This window comes from Hemiscyllium ocellatum, chromosome 14 (genome assembly GCF_020745735.1).
Source record: "Hemiscyllium ocellatum isolate sHemOce1 chromosome 14, sHemOce1.pat.X.cur, whole genome shotgun sequence".
In the NCBI taxonomy this organism is placed as follows: Eukaryota; Metazoa; Chordata; class Chondrichthyes; order Orectolobiformes; family Hemiscylliidae; genus Hemiscyllium; species Hemiscyllium ocellatum.
This window is the reverse complement of record NC_083414.1, coordinates 16,655,075-16,675,450: the sequence shown is the minus strand read 5'-3', so window position 1 is coordinate 16,675,450 and position 20,376 is coordinate 16,655,075. Positions and strand designations below refer to the sequence as shown.

The 20,376-nt window shown below is 42.0% G+C and overlaps 1 protein-coding gene across 2 annotated transcripts in view; it reads right to left on the bottom strand.

Moving 5' to 3' along the window:
- LOC132822265 (sodium-coupled neutral amino acid transporter 3-like) overlaps window positions 1-20,376 on the bottom strand; it is a 135,328-nt gene that overhangs the window by 69,522 nt on the left and 45,430 nt on the right. For both annotated transcript variants that reach the window (XM_060835411.1, XM_060835412.1), the window contains exons 3-4: window positions 17,476-17,563; window positions 17,174-17,289 (exon numbers count right to left, since the gene is read on the bottom strand). In XM_060835411.1, coding sequence (XP_060691394.1) covers window positions 17,174-17,289; window positions 17,476-17,563 — 204 coding nt within the window. The remainder of the gene's footprint in view (window positions 1-17,173; window positions 17,290-17,475; window positions 17,564-20,376) is intronic.

The window sequence follows — 20,376 nt, the reverse complement described above, 5'->3', positions numbered from 1 at the left end:
TCACGGGGTTAGAATCCGAAACCTTCCTTCTCCTGAATGCTGCTCATTGGTACTGTATCACACCAACTCTTGCCCTTTCTTTATTGGCCTTCCTCATGATGACACTTCAGGGTTTTGGCGAACACAGGGACTTCCTGATCAAATGTGTAGGAGCATGGAAACATAGAAAATAGGAGCAGGCGTAGGCCATTCTGCCCTTTGTTTCTGGTCTGCCATTCAATATGGTCATCCAACTCAGCACCCTCTTCTTGCTTTCTCCTTAGCTCTAAGAACTGCACTTAACTCCTTCTTGAAAACATTCAACCACTTCCTATGGCAGAGAAACCACAGGCTCACTACTCCCTGGGGACGAAATTCCTCCTCATGTCAGTCCTAAGTGGCCCACCTTGTATCCTTAGATTGTGATCCCTGGTTCTAGACTCCCTGGTCATTAGAAATATCTTTCCTGCCTTTACCCTGTCCAGAAACAGACACAGAAATTGCTGGAAAAGCTGAGCAGGTCTGGCAACATCTGTGAAGAGAAATGTTTTGGGACCCTTCCTCTGTTCTGAGCCTTTCTAGTAATTAGATTAGATTCCCTACAGTGTGGAAATAGGCCGTTTGGCCTAACCAATCCATACCGACCCTCCGAAGAGTAACCCACACAGACCGTTTCCAAACACAATGTCTGTGTTTGTTTCTGAGTTACAGCATTCACAGTTATTTCAGTTTTTACCCTGTCTGGATCTGTTAGAATTTTAATGATCTCCAGGAGATCTGCCCTCTTATAATCACGAAACCAATCCAGTCTCTCTTAAAATGTCAATCCCATGTCAATCCCAGCAATCAGTCTGGTAAACCATGAAATGGAATGGGCTGCCTCAGCTTTCAGCATCCTCTCTGCTCCCATTTGTCACTTTTTGTTAATCAGCAACTTAATCGTTTGGGAATCATGGGGTCAGATTTGTTCTTTTGCTGCACAGAATGATGGCCCTTCTTGTAGTACACAGAAAACAGATAGATCTCTTGCTGTCTGATTGAATTAAAGCTTCACTTTCGGTATCTGCAATGGACTATTGTGAAGCAAAATACTACAAGTTTTGGAAATCTGGAATAAGAACAGAAAACAGCTGGAAAGACAGTGGCATGGGGTCTCCGTGGTTAGCACTGCTGCCTCACAGTGCCAGGGACCTGGGCTCAATACCAGCCTCGGGTGACTGGCTATGTGTGGAGTGTGCCCATTCTCCCCGTGTCTGTGTGGGTTGCTTCCAGGTTCTCCTGGCTTCCTCACACAGTCCAAAGATGTGCAGGTTAGATGGATTGGCCATGCCAAATAGTTTTCAAGGATATGTTGGTTAGGTTGATTAGCTATGGGAGGTGCAGAATTCCAGCGATATTCCAGGTGTGGGGCGGGGGTGCGGGGGGTTGGAGGGCTGGTGTGGACCTGTTGGGCCAAATGGGAGAAAGTGAGGTCTGCAGATGCTGGAATCAGAGAGTGTGGTGCTGGAAAAACACAGCAGGTCAGGCTGCATCCGAGGAGCAGGAAAATCGACATTTCGGGATGGAGCCCTTCATCAGCAATTTCCTGCTGAAGGGTACTGGCCCAAAACATTGATTCTCCTGATTCTCGGATGCTGCCTGACCTGCTGTGCTTTTCCAGTAGTACACTCTTGACTCTTTTGGGTCAAATGGCCTGTTTCTAAACTGTAGGCATTCTATGTCACAGCAGGTCAGGGAACATCTGTTTAGAGAGAAAAGAGTTTCAGTTGGATCAATAGGTTAGTGATCATACTGAAATGTTAGGTGCTTTTCTGCTGAGGTATGTGCGTGAGTGAGGGAGTGTGTGTGGATGCTCACTGAATATTCCCACCTCTACTGTATCAAAGGCTCAGCATTATTTCGCTCCATCAATGGCTGCAATCATGCAGACCTCTCTCACAGTTCATTCTTCATTTGAAAACCTGGCATGGGTTATAAGCTGAATGCATTGCGGGGTGGGGGTGGGGGGTTGGGGCTTATCTATCTCCTACTACTAGCCAACAGCAGCACTCACATTAGGGGACAATGGCTGAGAAACATGCCTGGTTCCATCTCTGGACTGACTGTATTTATTCTGCTTCTGAGACAGCTGTGATTGTCATGTTCATGATAATGGTTGAATAATCAATTGCTGTCAGGGACTGATTAATTCGGCGAGTTATTTTATTTGAAACAGTAAAACACACTATAAGTTATGAATCAGGCATTACAGCAAACCCACTGTACATTTCTCCACATATGCAGCTTGTAGACCCACAGTTGGGAACTGTCAGGCAAAGTTGCAAGATTGCATATGCACAGCACATGGAGTCCTTCCAGGTGGGGGTTTTAGTTTGTTAAATTTATTTTTCTTAAAGGCAAGATATGTGCACAATAGAGATCAGATTACACAGCACAGACCTAAGTTCAGCACTGTCAGTGTCACTCAGTAGGGGTCTACCTGAGAACTTGAGGCTGAACCTCTTTTGAGGTTAGAGGTGAGATATAGCTAGGGTCAATTTTAACCTTATTCTGGATTAGAGTGGTGCTGGAAAAGCACAGCAGTTCAGGCAGCATCCGAGGAGCAGGAAAATCGATGTTTTGTGCAAAAGCCCTTCATCAGGAATAGAGGAATCCTTTTTCTTGCTCCTCGGATGTTGCCTGAACTTCTGTGCTTTTCCAGCACCACTCTAATCCAGAATCTGGTTTCCAGCATCTGCAATCATTGTTTTTACCGAGTCAATTTTAACCTTACCCAACCCCAGGAAACTATAAGGATTGGGTTAGGATGGGAGTTGTGGGGTGCAAATGAAATGCTGTTTTGACACACAGTACAAATTCATATTCCACTCGAATCCGTGAACACAACAACACTGGAGAGGTTATTAAAATGATGTTGCCAAAGATCTTGTGTAGCTCCAGTCATTAGGTTAAAATAACCCCCTTTTTGAGAAACATCAGAGTAGAGAGACCTTCAGTCCTTTTGTCTAGGAGTGCCCATTCCTACCATGGACTACGGTGACTGAAAATGGCTTCTATTTCCCAACACTAATGCCCTGAACTTTGCAGGGTTATGGAGATAGGCTGGGAGACAGGGTCTAACCAACTCATTCCTGCAGGAGGCCAGCACAGACATCACAGAACAATGAACTGAATTTGGGACCTTCCCAGCACAGTTCATTTATCCATTGAGAACCAGAGGGAACTGAATGTTTTACACTTACAACAAGAAGTGACAACAATGATGTGTTTTATGAGTTTCATAGTTAAAGAAATAACACATTTTCTAAAAAAAAAAGTTCTTTCCCCCAGTCAGATGTTTCACAAATTATCAGACAAGTAACTGTACTGTCTGCAACATAGTGTTCGTTGAACATACAAATCAGGGCATTCTCATGTCTGCTGAGCAGGGTGATTGCCAAAAAAGCCTCCATTGATAAAAGCCCCGTTTCTCACAGAAAATAAATCCTTCAGTATAGGAACATATTCATCATAATTTCAGACACCAGCACATTCCATCGGGAGTTTTGTTTTTGCGTGCACTTTTTCATTTCCAGCCTGTGTGAAATTTTCATTTCAATCCTCGCTGTTTTTGTGAATTTTGACCTCCATAGCGCAAAGGAGCAGCTCATTTTTTGATCCGCAGTGATCTATGCTGGGGACAAGCACTGTGAGGAAAAGCAAATTGCCTCTGTTCTGCACTCCCACCAACGGGTTGCCAACTTCGAATGACATGTGGAGATTTTATCACCTCATGCTTCGTTCAGTCGTGAAACCTGTACTTCCCACCCCTTCTCCATATACATTTTTTATTTACTGGCATGCAAATGAAAGTTAAAAAGATGCATCTTTTTAAAGTCTTCACATGATCCCTTTCTGAAGAGTAATGTACAAGAAATTAATCTCCAAATCTTATAGAACAACTTTGGAGTGCTGGCTACTCCACTTCATCACTAATGTATCACAGTGCCAATTTCACAAGAGCATTCCGCTATGGCAACAGGCTGATATTTCTCACACCAGCTTTCTCTCAGTAAAACTGTAGCTGTTTTTCTGGTCAAATGTTGGCTGTACAATCGTGCCATTAAAACTGCAAAATGATTCCAACATTTTACCTCTACACTCACTTGCCATTTTAAGAAGGCTTAACGATCTTTAATGAATTGTGGTAGCATCTTATTACTTAGCTTCTAAGGTGATTAGTGGTCTGAAATCTCCCCTCCCCCACTGCCACCATATCCTGCCCTAACCCAATTTTATTCCTGCTCAACTGTTCAACCCACGTTCAGCGCAGCATAAGCTCAGCACAGCACAGTGTGTGCCTTGAGACAAGATTGACTGGAACATCTGGGAGAATTAGTGCCATGGATTAGTGGAAGAGGAAAAGAATCATTAAATCCTCCTTCCTTTAGCAAAGAGCTAAAATGAGGGACTAAATCCCATTTGTTTTCAAAAGCTAAGAATCCACGTCACCCTTCAGAAAAAAAACAGTGACAAAATATTTCACATCGTATGTAAATGTCATCGGTTCAGCCATATCCGATATATGTGTGCTGTGTAAAATGTGACTGATGCATGTTGAGTAAACGCAGCAGGTTATATTACTGTCACATTCGAGAAACTGATGTCTGATAGTGCAAGTAGATTGAAGTTGATTATAGTGTAATGCAGATACATCCTACTCTCATATCTAACAAATAAAACTTCATAACATTTTAGCTGCAAACACCAGCCTTCAAATCTCTTTGCCTAGGCAAAATTTTTGTATCTCCAAACTATTGTGTTTTCTTCATTTCAACACAAAAGCAAAGTTTTAAGGTAATTTAGAGAGGTTTACATCCAAACTTTTCTGCCTATTAACTCTTTGATGTACAAATCTCAGACCTCAGTCCTCATTTATCTCTTGTTTAACTCTCAGAATGTAATGGCGAACTGGATTCTGCATTTTGCATTCCAGCTTGAACCCTAAATTCTTCTGATTTTAATGGTTTCGGTAACGATTAAAATTCTGCACATACTATTTACATTTTACGTGGGTGTGTTAATCAGGCTTAACTTTGGCACATCGGATCCTCTAAGCTGTGTTAAATCTGCTGTGCACTGCTGTCTTATTTCACTGCTGCTGTCTTTGAGATTAACACACATCTTTGCATGCCCGCATCCTAAATGGAACATTACTTGTGTTCTGTGTGGTACATTTCCAATGGAGGCATGGTAAAACACCTCCCCAACTTAAATAGTACATTGATTTGGAAAGAAGGGTGCAATCTTATTGGGGTCTGGGTGGAGTAGTTTGGCAAGATGCGTGGCAGAATCGGGCAAGAAGTCTTGCTCCATTGTTTATGCTTTTCACAAAAGGTCTGGTAATGTTTCACTCAGCAGTGGCAAATTGCCAATTAAGGGCAAATACTATTTGGTAAGTCCCTAATGAATAGCCCAGCTTTTCTCACTGGGAAACAGCATCTTGGGTGTGCTCCATGAGTACCAATTACATGCACCCCACAAGAATGGCATCCAAAATGTGCCAGCCTCTAAGATTTCCACATCATCGCTACAGTTAAGAAAGCACACCAAAGCCTCTACTTCTTCAGAAAGCTAAGGAAAACAGCATATCCACAATGACTCGTACCAATTTTTATAGATGTACCATAGAAAGCACCCTATTTGGATGCATCCCAGTTTGGTATGGCAATCGCTCTGCCCAAGACCGCAAGAAATTATAGGGAGTTGTGAATGCAGAGCAATCCATCACAAAAGCCAGCCTTCCTTCCATTGAGTCCAACTACACTTCCCACTCTGGTTATACTCTCTTCCACCCTCTTCTACCAGGCAGAAGATTCAAATGTTTGAAAACATGCACCAACAGATTCAAGAACAGTTTCTTCCCCGCTGTTATCCAACTTATGAACTCTCATATATTAGAGTTAATCTTTCTCTGGACTTTCTCTGGAGCTGTAGCACTATATTCTGCATTCTGTTCTCTTACGCTGGTGTACTTAGGTAAGGTATGATTTGTCTGGACAGCACACACACCAATACTTTTCATTATATCTCAATACATGTCACAATATCAAATCAAATCAAATCAAAAACCAATGGCACATCTCTGATCCACTTCCAGGACATTTCTGCCTTCAATGCTGGACCTCAGACTGCACCAGCATTTCTCGTTGCAACGATGCAAAAAGGAGAATGTGCCCTTAGGGATATGCACCAGCTCATTGACTGGTCCAGTCTGTATCTCTAGGCTCTTCACTCACTTCCCATAGTCCTCACTTACTCTGAGCCTTCTTGGATATTCACAGCACCTTTGCCTTCGATGCCTTGCCTTGACCTTTTATGCTTTGCCACCACAGCCAGGAATACCAGGTTATTACTGCTGCAATGCCAATTAGCATAGACACAAAGGCAGGAAGCTGGTCATGCTTGTCAGCAGGGCTCAGTCAAGATAACAGGGATACCCTTCGCTTAGGAGCTCCTGGCACAGTCAGTCAAGGGCAGCCTCCGATACCAGTCTAGGACCTGCTCTGTGTGGTCAGAGTCAGATTTCTCTCCACCTTAGGGGTGAAGAGTTGTCCATTGAGCAGCTCAGATCCCAGTTTGATTCTTTCAGCCCTACTGCGGGTGTTTTCCTCATGAAATGGAAGAAAGGCAGGTGTTACAGAAGTAGTATATTATTGCGATGCAGTGAAGAGCGTAAAGCAAATCACAAAAGCACACTGAAAATATTTATCCTTCAGGAGTTAAGACATGATATTATGAATTTGAACATGAAATCCAGGCTGATACTGCAGTGAACTCCATTTGAAACATCTTAATAGTCAAGGCTATGGTCCTAGCACTGGAAAGTGAGACTAGTGTTGATTTTGTTTTCACTTGTGGGATGTGGGTGTTGCTGCCTGGGCCAGCATTTACTGCCTGTCTCTGGTTGCCCTTGATAAGCAGATGGTGAGCTGCCTTCTCGAACCTGCTGGAGTCCCTGTGCCATAGGTAGACCCACAATGCCCCTGGGGAGGGAATAGCATTGTTTTGGCAGTACAGACTCAATGGGTTGAAGGGCCACTTCAGCATTAATTGATTCTATGCAGGCGAGTCAGTTGTTTTTCAGATGGGATGTTTAACTGACGCTCTATTTGGTCAGAATAAAAGAATTTGATGTCTCGATATGAAAGAAGAGCAATGGAATCCTCTCCAGTGTCCAGACCAATAGATATCTCTAAGTCAGCATCATGAAAAGACAGATTATCTCGCCATTATCAAACTGTGGTTTTGTGGGAGCTTGTTGTGTACAAATTGACAGCTGTATTTCCTACATTATAACAAGTGACTGCACTTCAAAAACATTTCACTGGCTGTAAAGAGCTCCTGGGTGTCTTAAGGACATACACATGCTAATTAAGTGCACTCTTTCCTTGTTTCACTCTCACGGAATTCACACCTTGTTTTTTTGCCTAGCCAGCAACTTCCTAAAACATCTAATTTAAATGTTTGAAAGGGCAAATATTTAAGGACAAATGGAAGGGAGCAGTCTGTTACCCAAATCCAATTTATTGTTTAGGTAAAAATAAATATTAGTCATGACGAATAAATATTCTAGGTAATAAATATTACCTAGAAAATGAATCCTTCACGTGAATGCTTAATTATATTGCTCAAGTAAAGAATTTGTCCTGCAACTTCTAGCTTACCAGCCACTCTCCACTTAGAGCTTCATTTTGTAGGTATTAATTTAGTTTGTATTTGCAAAGGTTTTGTGCATGGATCTGGGGCTTTCCGACAATGTGTCGCCTTTATCACCATAAACAAATGGACTTCTGCTGAACAAATGTCAGTAAATATTGGGATAGTCAAGTACTCTGTTGCAAATTTGTGGGGGCACTCCACAATTGGAACTGAGGAGGAGGAGGAGGGAGGGAGAACCGAGGGTATTCGCAACTGCAAGAGTAAGATTTGAATACTGATAAAGCTTGCTGGAAAAATACTGACTAATCTGAAGCCACTCTCACTCCCTTCCACCTGATTAGTTGCTGCATTTACTCAGAGAGCTGCACTATGCAAGATGACTGAACGAGGACGTCAGTTCAGACTTCATGACGTCGTTCAATATTTTGTTTGAATCCCTGCCCATTCCAATTGCAGACACACAAGCAGAAGCCAAACACGTAGACACTACTGAGCCTTAGGCTTTTATTTAAAAAAGAAAAAGAGGACCAGGAGGAAACAATTTCCATCTGTGCAACTAAGCATCCTGGCCATTGGCAAACACACAAATGTATTTTTATCCTTTTCAGTGGCCTGTAATATGAATGCAACTTGATTTATGTTATTTGCTGCCTAAAGGATCTTACAGATTCAGCGTTATCCCACCTAAACATCAAAGTACGGAGAGGTGCTGCACTGCCAGAAATATCCTCTTTGACTTCAGACGTTAAACTCCATCTGCCCACTCAAGTAGACGTAAAAGATCCCATGGCACTGTTTCAAAGAGCAGCAAGTAAGATATTCCCCCCTAAAACTTTATTCCTGATCCCTCAATTAAAAAGCTGGTTTATTAGAACCTTGCTGTGCACAACCCCTGGCTGCAGTGTTTGCTACATTACAACAGTGGCTATATTTCAAACAGTAGTTAATTGGTTGTAAAATGATGTAAGTCATCTGGTGGTCATGAAAAGCACTACATAAATGCAATCTTCCTTTTACTTTTTTACCCTTGTTCAAGTGCTGGTTCAGCTTGGGCACTGGTGAACGTCACATTGACAAGGTGACTTAAATCTTACTACCAACCTGTGCAGCACGGGAGCAGTGCACTTTAGGTCAACATACAGATCAAATGAAAAGATGGCTCTGAAAGGGAGAATTAAGTGGTAACCAGAGAGGTTACAATGTGTCCATTTCTCCCCTGGCATTGACTGCTGGCATCCCGAACATTCACATGATTCCAAATTTATTTCTAAGGGTTTTTATTTTCTCCTTCAGTCCCCGCCAAATGGTTGTGCAGATGACCGAACCACCCTCTCGAACCTCTGCCAAGGCTGCACTATCATTGCTAAAAAAGGACTGCAAAGTGACCTTCTCTCTCAACTTGTGGACTGAAGTCTCTGGCCAAATTCTACATATTCCAACCAACATCATCAGCTGGGATAGGGAAATTATTTTGCACGTAATTATAGTCTCAAATCAGCATCCAGCCATGTTTTGTCCCACCACCCTGGCATTTTAACGTGCAAAACAACTGTGCAACTGTCAATCTCTTATTTTGCTACGTTATGTAAATTAACATATGCTCAATTTACCAACCGTAGTATTCAATATAAAGTTTACTTCACCTGAAAATCAGCAGAGTTAATGAAAGACTTATTGTAACTTCACATGCTTATTGAAGCCACCAATTAGAATTGCCATTATTCTTGAATGGTTTTTCAAATAAGCAATTACATTAAATATTTTTAAGGTCTCAAAACCAAAAATGATTGTTCCGTCAGTCCATTTCCTCTTGCAAACATGGTTGAGAAGTTCTCTATTGGCTATTGTTACAACTCACGTTATTCATGTTCACACAAAAAAACATGCAGTTAATATACCATCTTGCATTTGGACAAAACATTGATGCATTACAGAAGCAGATTGAAACAGATAGGGAGCCAAAGTTCAGATTAAGAATGGTAATCGATGTTTTGGTCAACTATAGATTTTAAGAAAAAATACACAGAAAAGGTATTTACATGTATAAAGGCCCTTTTATGTTTTCAGAACATTGTGAAGTACTTTCAGTGAACATGCCAGTTGTTCACAGGATATGGGTCAGCATTTAATTTTTCCAAAGGGCAATTCGAAGACAACAACATTGTTATAGATCTGGAATCATATGTAGGCCTGCCCAAGTAAGAACAAGTAGATTTCCTTCCCTAAAGGAGTTTAGTGAACCACATGGGTTTTGCTTCAAATAGTCCCATAGGATTTTCTACACTTGCCTGAGAAGGCTGGTTGGGGCATGGGTGGCAACATTGCATCTGAAAGACAGCACCTCCAACAATGCTGCACTCCCTTGGTTTTGCCAATTATGTGCCCCAGTCTCTACAATGTAGCATAAGCTTCGAAATATGAATACCTTCACTGAGCAAGGCCAACATTACATTAGAAGAGGAAGGTAGAGATATGGAGAAGGTTAGAAAGAATATTTCGGAGAGTGAGACGCAGATGATTTAAGGCACAGTCACTGACATGAAGTGAATGATCAGGGGAAGGAATAAGAGGTCAGCTATAGGGCTAACTTATGTAAGAAGTAGCAAGAGTTTTTTGTTTACTGACTAGAGCTATGGGACCCATAACACGAATTGAGTGCCATTTGTATTGGTTTAATGTGTGCAAAGATGCCAAGTAACCAAGCCTCTTCAATGCTACCAGAAGATTTTTGATGTTATCTATCAGTTCCCCCATTTTTGATGGACATACCAATTGCCCAGTATAACCAAATATGTGAGATGGTCACAAGTGGCCCTGTAACATGTTTGACACGAATACGTTGTTCTATTTCACCCACTCTGTCCCACACAGGAGCTAATATGTTGACACTTACTCAGTGAATTTCCTTGGGAACCCATGGTGGTGTAGAGTTCTCCCAATCAGATGCTTGTAACCTTGATACAAGATCACGGGAGACCTTTTTATATATTTCAAATAGGAGTTCATCCAAAGTCACATTGGCTCATCAGAAGAACCATTGAGACAATTCACTGAAGCAAATGTACACAAAGGTACAGGATTGTTAATTTTTAATCCAGGATGTTTGATGCTTTGTTTATTTTCTGGGTGTTGACGTAGGTAATTTAATCATTTCCTGTTGTATAGATTCAATGACTCAAAAAACAGAAATATAACATACTGATTAAACAGGTACATTGAGGAGTGTATCATTCAAGTGACATTTCCAATCTTCACTTTGTCACCTTCCTGTAATCTATGACTTCCCTTCCGCGATTTCTCTATCAACCAATATTAACCCTACAGCCACCTCAACCACAATTTCTCACTCTGCTTCCTGTAAGGAGTCCATTTCATTCTCCCAGGTTCCCCATCTCTGTTGCACCTGTTTTGCAAACCTAACCTTCCAACGATGTAATGCTTCTGATCTGCATTCCTTTTTCCTCAATGGAAGGTTCCCCTCCAACTACAATTGACAGTTGACTGTGATCATCCCATTTCATACTCTCCTGTTCTCACTTTTCTCCTTCCCCCCTTCTCAGTTTCAAATCCACAGATCATCTTCTGCCATTTCTGCCACCTCTTGCATGACCACTGAACACAGTTACACAGAGCCATTAGATGAGATTCCCTACAGTATGGAACCAAGCCCTTCGGCCCAACAAGTTCATGCTGAACATCTGAAGAGTAACCCACTCAGACCCATTCCCCTACCCTACATTTACCCCTGACTAGTGCACCTAACACTATGGGCAATTTAGCATGGCATGCTCACCTGACTCGCACATCTTTGGATTGTGGGAGAAAACTGGAGCACCCAGAGGAAACCCATGCAGACACAGGGAGAATGTGCAAACTCCACACAGGCAGTCACCCAATGCGGGAATTGAACCTGGGTCGCTGCTGGCGTGAGGGAGCAGTGCTAACTACTGAGCCACCATGCTGCCCTGTGCCATAGAGCTCTACCACATGGAAACAGATCTTTCGGTTCAATTAGTCCATGCCAACCATGATCACAAACTAAACTGCCTGTGCTAGGCCCATATCTCAAAAATAAATTCCTATTCATACACTTATTTAAATATCTTTTAAATGTTTAATTGTATTTGCATTCACCGCTTCTTCTGGAAGTTCATTCCACACATGAACCACTCTCTGTGTAAAATCATTGTTCCTCATGTCTTTTTCAAATCTTACTCCTCTCATTTTAAAAATATGCCCCCTGGTATTGAATTCCCCACCCAGGGAAAAGACACCTGCCTCTACCTTATCTAATCACTTCATGATTTTATAGACATCTATAAGGCCACCCCATCTCTTCCGCTCCAACCTCTTGTGCTCCATTGAAGAAGTCCCAGCCTATCCAGCCTCTTCTTATAATTCAAACCCTCCATTCCTCACAAGATCCTGGGAAATCTCTTCTGAACCCTCTCTAGCTGAATAATATTCTTCCTATCACAGGGCAACCAGAACTGGACACAGTACTTCAGAAGAGACCTAACCAATGTCCTGGACAACCTCAACATGACATCCCAACTTTTAAACTCAAAGGTCTGAGCAATGAGGGCAACCATTTTACCTAATCAATTCAGTCCTGTCTGATTTTTTAAACCATCATTCAAGAGTGCATCTGTGTCTTTTCCTCTCAATCAATTGGACTTTCTATGACTTATGAGCAATGAAAGTAGTGTTCAATAATAAAGCAGGTAAATTTAGAATCCCTACAGCATGGAAGCAGGCCTTTCAGCCCATACCAGCCCTCCAAAAATTATCCCGCCCTTCCCTGGGACCCTGCATTTGCCACAGCTAATCTGCACATGATAGGCAATTGAGCATGGCCAATCCACCTAATCTGCACATCTTTGGACTGTGGAAGGAAATGACACAGACAGTCGCACAAGTGTGGAATCAAACCCAGGTCCTTGGCGCGGAGGCAGCAATGCTAACCACTAAGCTACCTATGCCACCCTGAAAGGATGATGTTCCAAGGTGCATATCATGCAAAGTTCAATCACTTCCTATAAAAAGAGGGATCACAGTACAGAGAATCTTTGACGTCTCTTTGCATCCTCCTCGCATTGCACAATTCCAAAACTGGGTGGCGCTGAGAGTTTTGGGGAGTCAACAAGGAATCTTCAAGGTGATTTAGACAAATTGAGCGAGTGGGCAAACATATGTTGGATGCAAAACCATGAGGGTAAATGTGAAGTTGTACACATGGATATCAAAAACAGAAAGGTAGAATATTATTTGAATAATGATACTTTGGGAAACATGGATGGACAAAAGTCCTAGTACATCAGTCAATGAGAGTAGACAGATAGGATTTGAGTTCAGAAGTAGGGATAGGGTGCCTCAGTGAGTCCACACCTGGAGCATTGCATACAGTTTTGATCTCTTTACCTCAGAAACAATATATTTGCCATGCAGGGACTGCAACAGAGGTTCATTAGCCTAATACCAAGAATGGCAGGACTGTCTATGATGAGAAATTTGTCCGACTGATGCCTTATTCACTAGAGTTTGGGATGATGAGAGGAGATCAGAGTAATACATATGAAATGCTAACAGTATTGGACTAACTAAATGCAGGGATGATGTTTCCCCTGGTTGTGGAGTTAGAACCGGGAGACACAGTCTCAGGATATAGGGTAATCCATTTCGGGCTGAGATTAAGAAACTTTTCTTCACAGGTAGGATAGTGAACCCATCGAATTCTCTGTCAGAGAAGGCTGTCGAGGCCTGAAAATATTTGTGAGAATTTTTGATTTTAAAGGCAATCTAGAGATATGGCAGAAAGCTGGAATAGATTCAAATTTATTTAAAATTGGATTTATTTAAAATTGCCACTTGTACCTAGGTACAGTGAAAAGTAGATAATGTCTCTACATTCCGGTGCCATCTTGGATTATAGAATAAATTACTGAATAAATTGTATAAATGGCAAAATACTGAATAAATTAATATTAAATTGAAATTACTAAAACTGAAAACACCTCAAATGTTCCTCTTTCCCCCTCTGGAGACTTCACTCTCTCTGCTCCTCAAGTCACCGCCATCTGAAGTTTTACCATTATCAACTTCTGTAACTGCTGCTTTAGAGTTGGAGACAGTCACACTGTGCGGGTCCTGACCTCCAATGTTGGAGATCGACCGATGAGTCCTGACTCCGAGTTGACCAATGGGGTCCTGGCTCTGAGTTGACCGATGGGGTCCTGGTTCTGAGTTGACCAATGGGGTCCTGGCTTCCAGTGACCGATCGGGTTCTGGTTTCAAGTTGAACGATGGGGTCCTGGCTCATTTTCTGATGCTGCCACATGAGATAGAGCAGGGATGGAGGTACACAGGGCTCTGGCCTCCCACAGAAGGACACCAGGAGGAGGCCCCAGGGCAACCAAAACAAAAAACAACCTCACGGAGCTGAAAAGACAATATGTAGAAGCAGCAGAACCTGAGCCATGCGCAGCAAAGCCTTGTGCTCAGGAGCCGAATGTCACTAATCCTGCTGCCGCCATCTTGGAAGAATATGGCATCAAGAATAAAGAATCAGTCATGATCAAATAGAATTATACAGCAGGCTGAATGGCCTGTTCCTGTTTCTACATTTAATCCAGCCCCACACAATTATCCACAAGCTGACAATTGTTTCCTCTTTCCACACTCTTTCTACTCAGCTCTAAGCTATCGCTCCCTCAGGCGTACCTGCAAACAAAGTGAGACAGTTCAGATGGCAGTTCCATCTGGGAGCCCTCAGCAAAATTCTTAGGTGTGTTCTAGCAGTTTAGAAAAGAATCATGAGCCAGAGGTTCTTCAGTCCTGGAACCAGGTATGAAGATATATTGGAGACATTAGGACTGTTTTCCTTGGTGAAGAGCAAGCAGAGCAGAGATCTGATGGAGATATTCAAATCATGAAAGGTCTGGGCAGAGTAGACAGGGAGAGATGTTTCCCACTCATGAAAGGGTTAAAAAGAAACAATTTGAGGGAAAGCTTTTTCACACAGCAAGTGGTTAAGGTCTGAAATGCATGGCCGGAGACTGTGTTCGGGCCGCTTCATTCAAGGCTTTGAAAAGGAGGGGGTTACACTGTTATCTGCAAAGGCGGCATGTGAAGGTTTATGGAGAGAAATTGAAAAAATGGGATAAATTGCTTGATAAGAGAGCTGGTTCAGACACAATGGACTGAATGGCCTCCTCTGTGCTGTAACACTTCTGTGATTCTTGCATTTAAAGCCAAGGGACAGTTTTTTTTAACAGCTCTAAAATAACCAAGGAACTCAGAGAACATCACAGACTCCCACAGCTTTGCTTTTATTGCTGCAGCCACTGGAAGGCTGGAAAAATAAATGAGACATCCATCTCAGAAACACATTCCTAAGTGTCTACGGAAAGAACCAAATTCCTGAAAAGAGGCACAGATCACCCTACTTCGTGCTTCTTCATGAAATATCTCGCATAACTGAACTGATTCTCAGTGCATTTTCTAACACCCCTCAGAATCCATTCTTCAGACCTCAAGCATTTAAACAGTACAGTGCATGTATTGTTGACGCTTATAGGCTACGTGCATATCAGCCCGTCCACACCACCGACACCATTACAGCCTAGTCAACAGCACCTCTTTATGCTCAATCCACTTCCCAAGTCAAGGCTGTCTCTGATTCTACATAAACACAAAGTCTTGCAAAGGTTTGAAAAGCTGTTAGATTCAAATTCACTTTTTGTGCTTTGGTCAAAATGGGAGAAGATCATTGACTTGCACAGGACTGCCGCAGATGGCAAATTAATTGACTGCTGGAAATTTCAGTTCCACGGAGAGGTTAGATAATACCAAGCTTATAGCATCTTCCAACTGTATAGTCTTTCAATCTTGGCTTCTTGGTCTTTGGTGGCTTCCTTCCTCCCCATCAATAGCATACATGCCTTCAGTTAGCAAGACCCTAAGCTCAGCAATTCCCCCAATTAACCCCACCAGCATCACTGCCTATATATATTCCTTTAAGATGCTTCTTAAAATCTACCCTTTGGACTACAGTTTCGGTAATCTCCTATTTGGCTCAATGCCATATTTATTTGTGACACCCTTAGGCCACTAAATGGTACTTTATGAATACAAGATGTTGCTATGGTACCAAGAGAAATACCATTCATAGCTTCTTTTCTTAAAATTTACTGGTTCTGATTCACTAATTGCACCTCCTTCCCCAGTGTGACCTATAACCTTTTGGAGAAGCAATGGCCTAGTGGTATTATTGCTGGACAGTTAACCCAGAGACCCAGGTAATATTCTGCGGATTTAAGATTGGGGAGCTACTATGGCAGATGGTGGAATTTGAATTCAGAGAAATATCTGGAATTAAGAATCTATTGATGATCATGAATCCATTGCTGATTGTTGGAAAGCCCCTTCTGGTTCACTAATGTCTGTTAGGGAAGGAAACTGCCATCCTTACCTGGTCTGGCCTATGTGTGACTGTGAACCCACAGCAATGTGGGTGACTGTTAACCGCCCTCTGGGCAATTGAGATTGGTCAATAAATGCTGCTAGCCAGAGACACCCTCATCCAGTGAATGAATAATGACAAAAGATTTCAAATAAAATCATTTCTTCAAAAACTGCAGAAGAGGAATGAGGACCATGAATAAGAAAGTGTACAGTATTCAACATGGTTCCACATTTGATAGTCATCTTTCTCCGGAGGCATAGAACTTCTGTAAACCCTATCTCTGTAGCTCTGGTATTATGCCATTACTTGTTCATTGTCATTAAGTGATGCACATTCTAAATGTCATGTGACTAAATACTAGATATCATTTGCATTTATGACCTATAGCCTTAAGCAATTTACCAACGGATTGAATGCCAGCATTTCTGGCCATTTCTGGCAATTAGTCTCCGTTTATTTATTGTCAGTCTGTTATATTTTGGTCCTTTTTATTTGCCTCTGTAGCAGTTCTCTTCTCGTGGGAAATACAAAAGATCTATCCCTAATTTACGGGACAGCTTGTGTTTTCTTTCCTTGGAAGGAGCAGCTTGGTATCATTTCAAATGTCTCATATTCTCCAACACACTAGGATCTATTAGGCAAACTGTTTAATGCACCGATCAGTGACAAAACATGCTGTGCCCCCTAGGATTTGATACAACTTTTATTCAGTGCACCATTCATCCCCATTGTAATAGAATGAAGATTCAGTATACTGTCATCTTTCAAAACTGAATTAACCATCTCTCTGAATCTTTGCCATCTTACATGGGTTTTAACCCTAACTATCTGTTTCTTGCAGTGAACAGTAATGGCCTTGAACTTCTAGCTTATGAAAATGGTGGAAGTGCAGATGTTCTGAATGGCCTCCTTCAGTGCCATAGAATGATTCTATGAACTGTCTGCTCTCTTGTCGATGGATGCCGCATGCCCAAAGCATGGAAGAGGATAGAAAGGTGACCAACCGAAACAGATAAAAGCTGTACTTACAGGAAGAGGACAATGCCCGTATTGGCCATCGCATATGCCAGGCCCAGGATACCACTGCCCATGATGGCATTGCTCAGGTTGAAAACTGACATTCCAAATGAGGTTTTCCCATCAAACTGTAATAAGAAAACAAAAAATTAACATCAAAAACTAAGGGAGATCAAAAGAAAATTGGTTGATTAATTCTCATAATTGTCAACCATTCACTCAAAGGGCTAAGTTCTGCTCCGAATCCAATTGACTAAATTTAGCACCTTCCCCAATTGATAATGTTTTCTTCATAAAATATCAAAAAAACTCACATCTGTGAAGCGAGTCGGTTTCTTCTCAGCATCTGAGTGAGGCAAGAATTCATCGCACTCTGCCGAGTTTCCTTCATTATCTTCGTACCTACAGGTTGGATGGAGAGAAAAGAGGTTGAAATAAATGTGCATAAATATCAAGATGTGGAGGTGCTGGTGTTCGACTTGGGTGGACAAAGTCAGAGGTCACACCACACCAGGTTATAGTGCAACAGATTTATTTTGAAATCACATGTTTTTGGAGCGTTGCTCCTTCATCAAGTGAAGTGAAGTGACATGATGAAGGAACAGCTTTCTGAAAGTTTTTGTTTCAAATAAGCCTGGTGGACTTTAACCTGGTGTTGTGTGACTTCTGGCTTCATAAATGTCAAGTATCTGCAATTATTATGTAATTGTAACTTTATCTCAGATGTCCATGTAATGGAGGGTCTATCTGACTATTGATTTCAAAGAGTAGAAGGGGAAATAAATCAAACCAGAGATTTACTTGTGGCAATTTATTTTCTTCATTCAAGGGATGTGAGACCATTTGGGTGGGCTAGCATTTATTATTCATCCAGTTTACCTGGAGAAGGTGGCAGTGAGCACAGCCTATGACTTTCCTTTTTGCTCTGAAAAGTGCAAGTGTTAAAGTCAATGAGCAAGAAGACATAGGCCCACGCTAGTGCTCTGGGAACATGAGTTCAAATCCCATCATGGCTGCTGGTGAGATGTAAAATTCTCCCAAGCACTGGATTCATAAAGCTACCTTTGATTGCTGTAAATACCCGAGTGGTTCCCAAATATTCTTTAGGAAGGATAATACACTATCCTTACCTAGTCTGGCCTATATGCAACTCCAGAGCTGAAGCAATGTGACTGATTCTTAAGTCCCATGAATGGTGGAACAACTCAAGGGGCTTTCTGGCCTACTCCTGTTGGGAAATTAGCAGTTGGTGGCAGGAAGACATACCTAAGTAGTCATTAACTAGGATAGGAAGGCACAAAAATATGTTAGGGGTTCCTACGCTGTGCCCAACTGTGTAATTTGAGAGGTAATATATTTTGAGTCAGGGCTGAGGGTTTTTAGATTGCGAGAAGCAAAATTAACAGCATTCCAGAACTGAACACTCCACTTTTTTCCCCATGCCTTTTATGTGTTACTCATATCCTGGAGTGGGAGGGCTGCATCAATAACTGAAATATTCTAAATCAAATGAACAGAAACACAATCAATTCCTTTTAAAAGTGAGTTTGTGAGGATGCGACAAGCATGATTTTTCTGAGGGAACAGGAATAAATGCTAATGTAAGGAACTTAAAAACACAGCAACAAAATCCACTGATATGCCAATTAAAGCTCTGGCTCATTTACTGCATTACAATAATACTTTCCAAAATAAGTACGCCAAAGGATTTTCTGGTGGCAAAGCAACAAAAATGTAACTCTCAAGAAGGAAATGGAAATGTCTGCTGTGTTCTTGATGCTTTCAGAACTGAGCCAGGGGAATTCACTTGCTCCTAAACCAAATGATTCTAAGGAAATAAATCCTCAAAACCCAGTGGAGCAGAGATGTTCATAGTTAAGTGATCTCACTTACAGATCGTAATATAATGACAAGGCCTACATACATCAGAGGCTGACTGAGGCATAGCAATACACTAAGGACTCTAATACAGACAGTCTAATTACTGCTCATTACTTACTCATCTGAGAACTATGTTCCAGTGTTTAAAGGGTAGTAATAACTCTGGGCAGGGAGCGGGTGAGGGGAGGGCAGAATGCCCCTTTCGTTCCTCTTGGTGACACGTCGGGCCCACATGCCTGAAAGGCTGAAACTGGTGCCAGCTCATCATATCAAGACTGGGACAAATTCGAGCAGCTTGGAGCCACACCTGGGTAATGAGGTTAGGTTAGTGCTGGGGGTGGGTCAGATTGTCTCAAGGAGACAAGGTAGAGAACAGAGTCCAGGGCAGCAATGCCACATAGTCCTCCTCTGAAGTGTGGAGATGATTTCTTCTCCATGGAATAACTGATTGCATTCACTGTGCCCTCTTTGAGGCATGCCCCTGTCAGGATTTTAGTTGACAGTACGCAGTAATGAGGTTTCCTCCTGATTCAGGCAGCCACTGATGATGGCGAAGGGATGATAAATATTGCAGCGGAGAAAGAATGGGAAGTGAACAGTGCACAGTAATTTTAATCTCAGAGCCCATTTGATTCTGCTTGGGTTAACTTGTAATCTAAATCCCTGAGTTAAAAAAAAAACTTGAGCCTATCTTGACTGCACACCATGTTACTAGAACTTTCAAGGATCTAACCAGCAGAGTTGAGAAGGGGATGTGGTTTATTTGTAAGGTTCATGTATGAGATGAGCATGTACTTTTAAGGATTGGGGGTAAAGGACTGACATGGATAGAGAACTAGTTGGCAAACAGGAACCAAAGAGTAGGAATAGTCAGGGTCTTTTTCCAACTGCAGGCAGTGACTAGTCAGGTACCACAGGGAGCAATCCTTGGACCCCAGCTATTCACAATATGTAATGATATGCATATAATACAATAATTTAATGATTTAGATGAGCGAACTAAAGTGTAAATTAGAATGTAATATCTCCAACTTTCCAGATGACCCAAAGCTGGATGGGTGGATGAGCAGTGAAGAGGGTGCAGATCTAGTGAACACTCCAAACAGCAACGGTGTCCCAGTCTGATCACTGGGTTCGCAGAACTGATGTATGAAAAGGGACTGGATCAGTTAGAACTCTACTCACTTGAGTTTAGAAAATGACACAGATTTCTTAGAAATCTATAAACTTCTAACAGGACAAGACAGGGTTAAAGCAGGAAGGTGGTTCTCAATAACCAAACCATGGGATATGGTGTAATCCTCATTTAGGCCTGAGGTCAGGAGAAATTCATA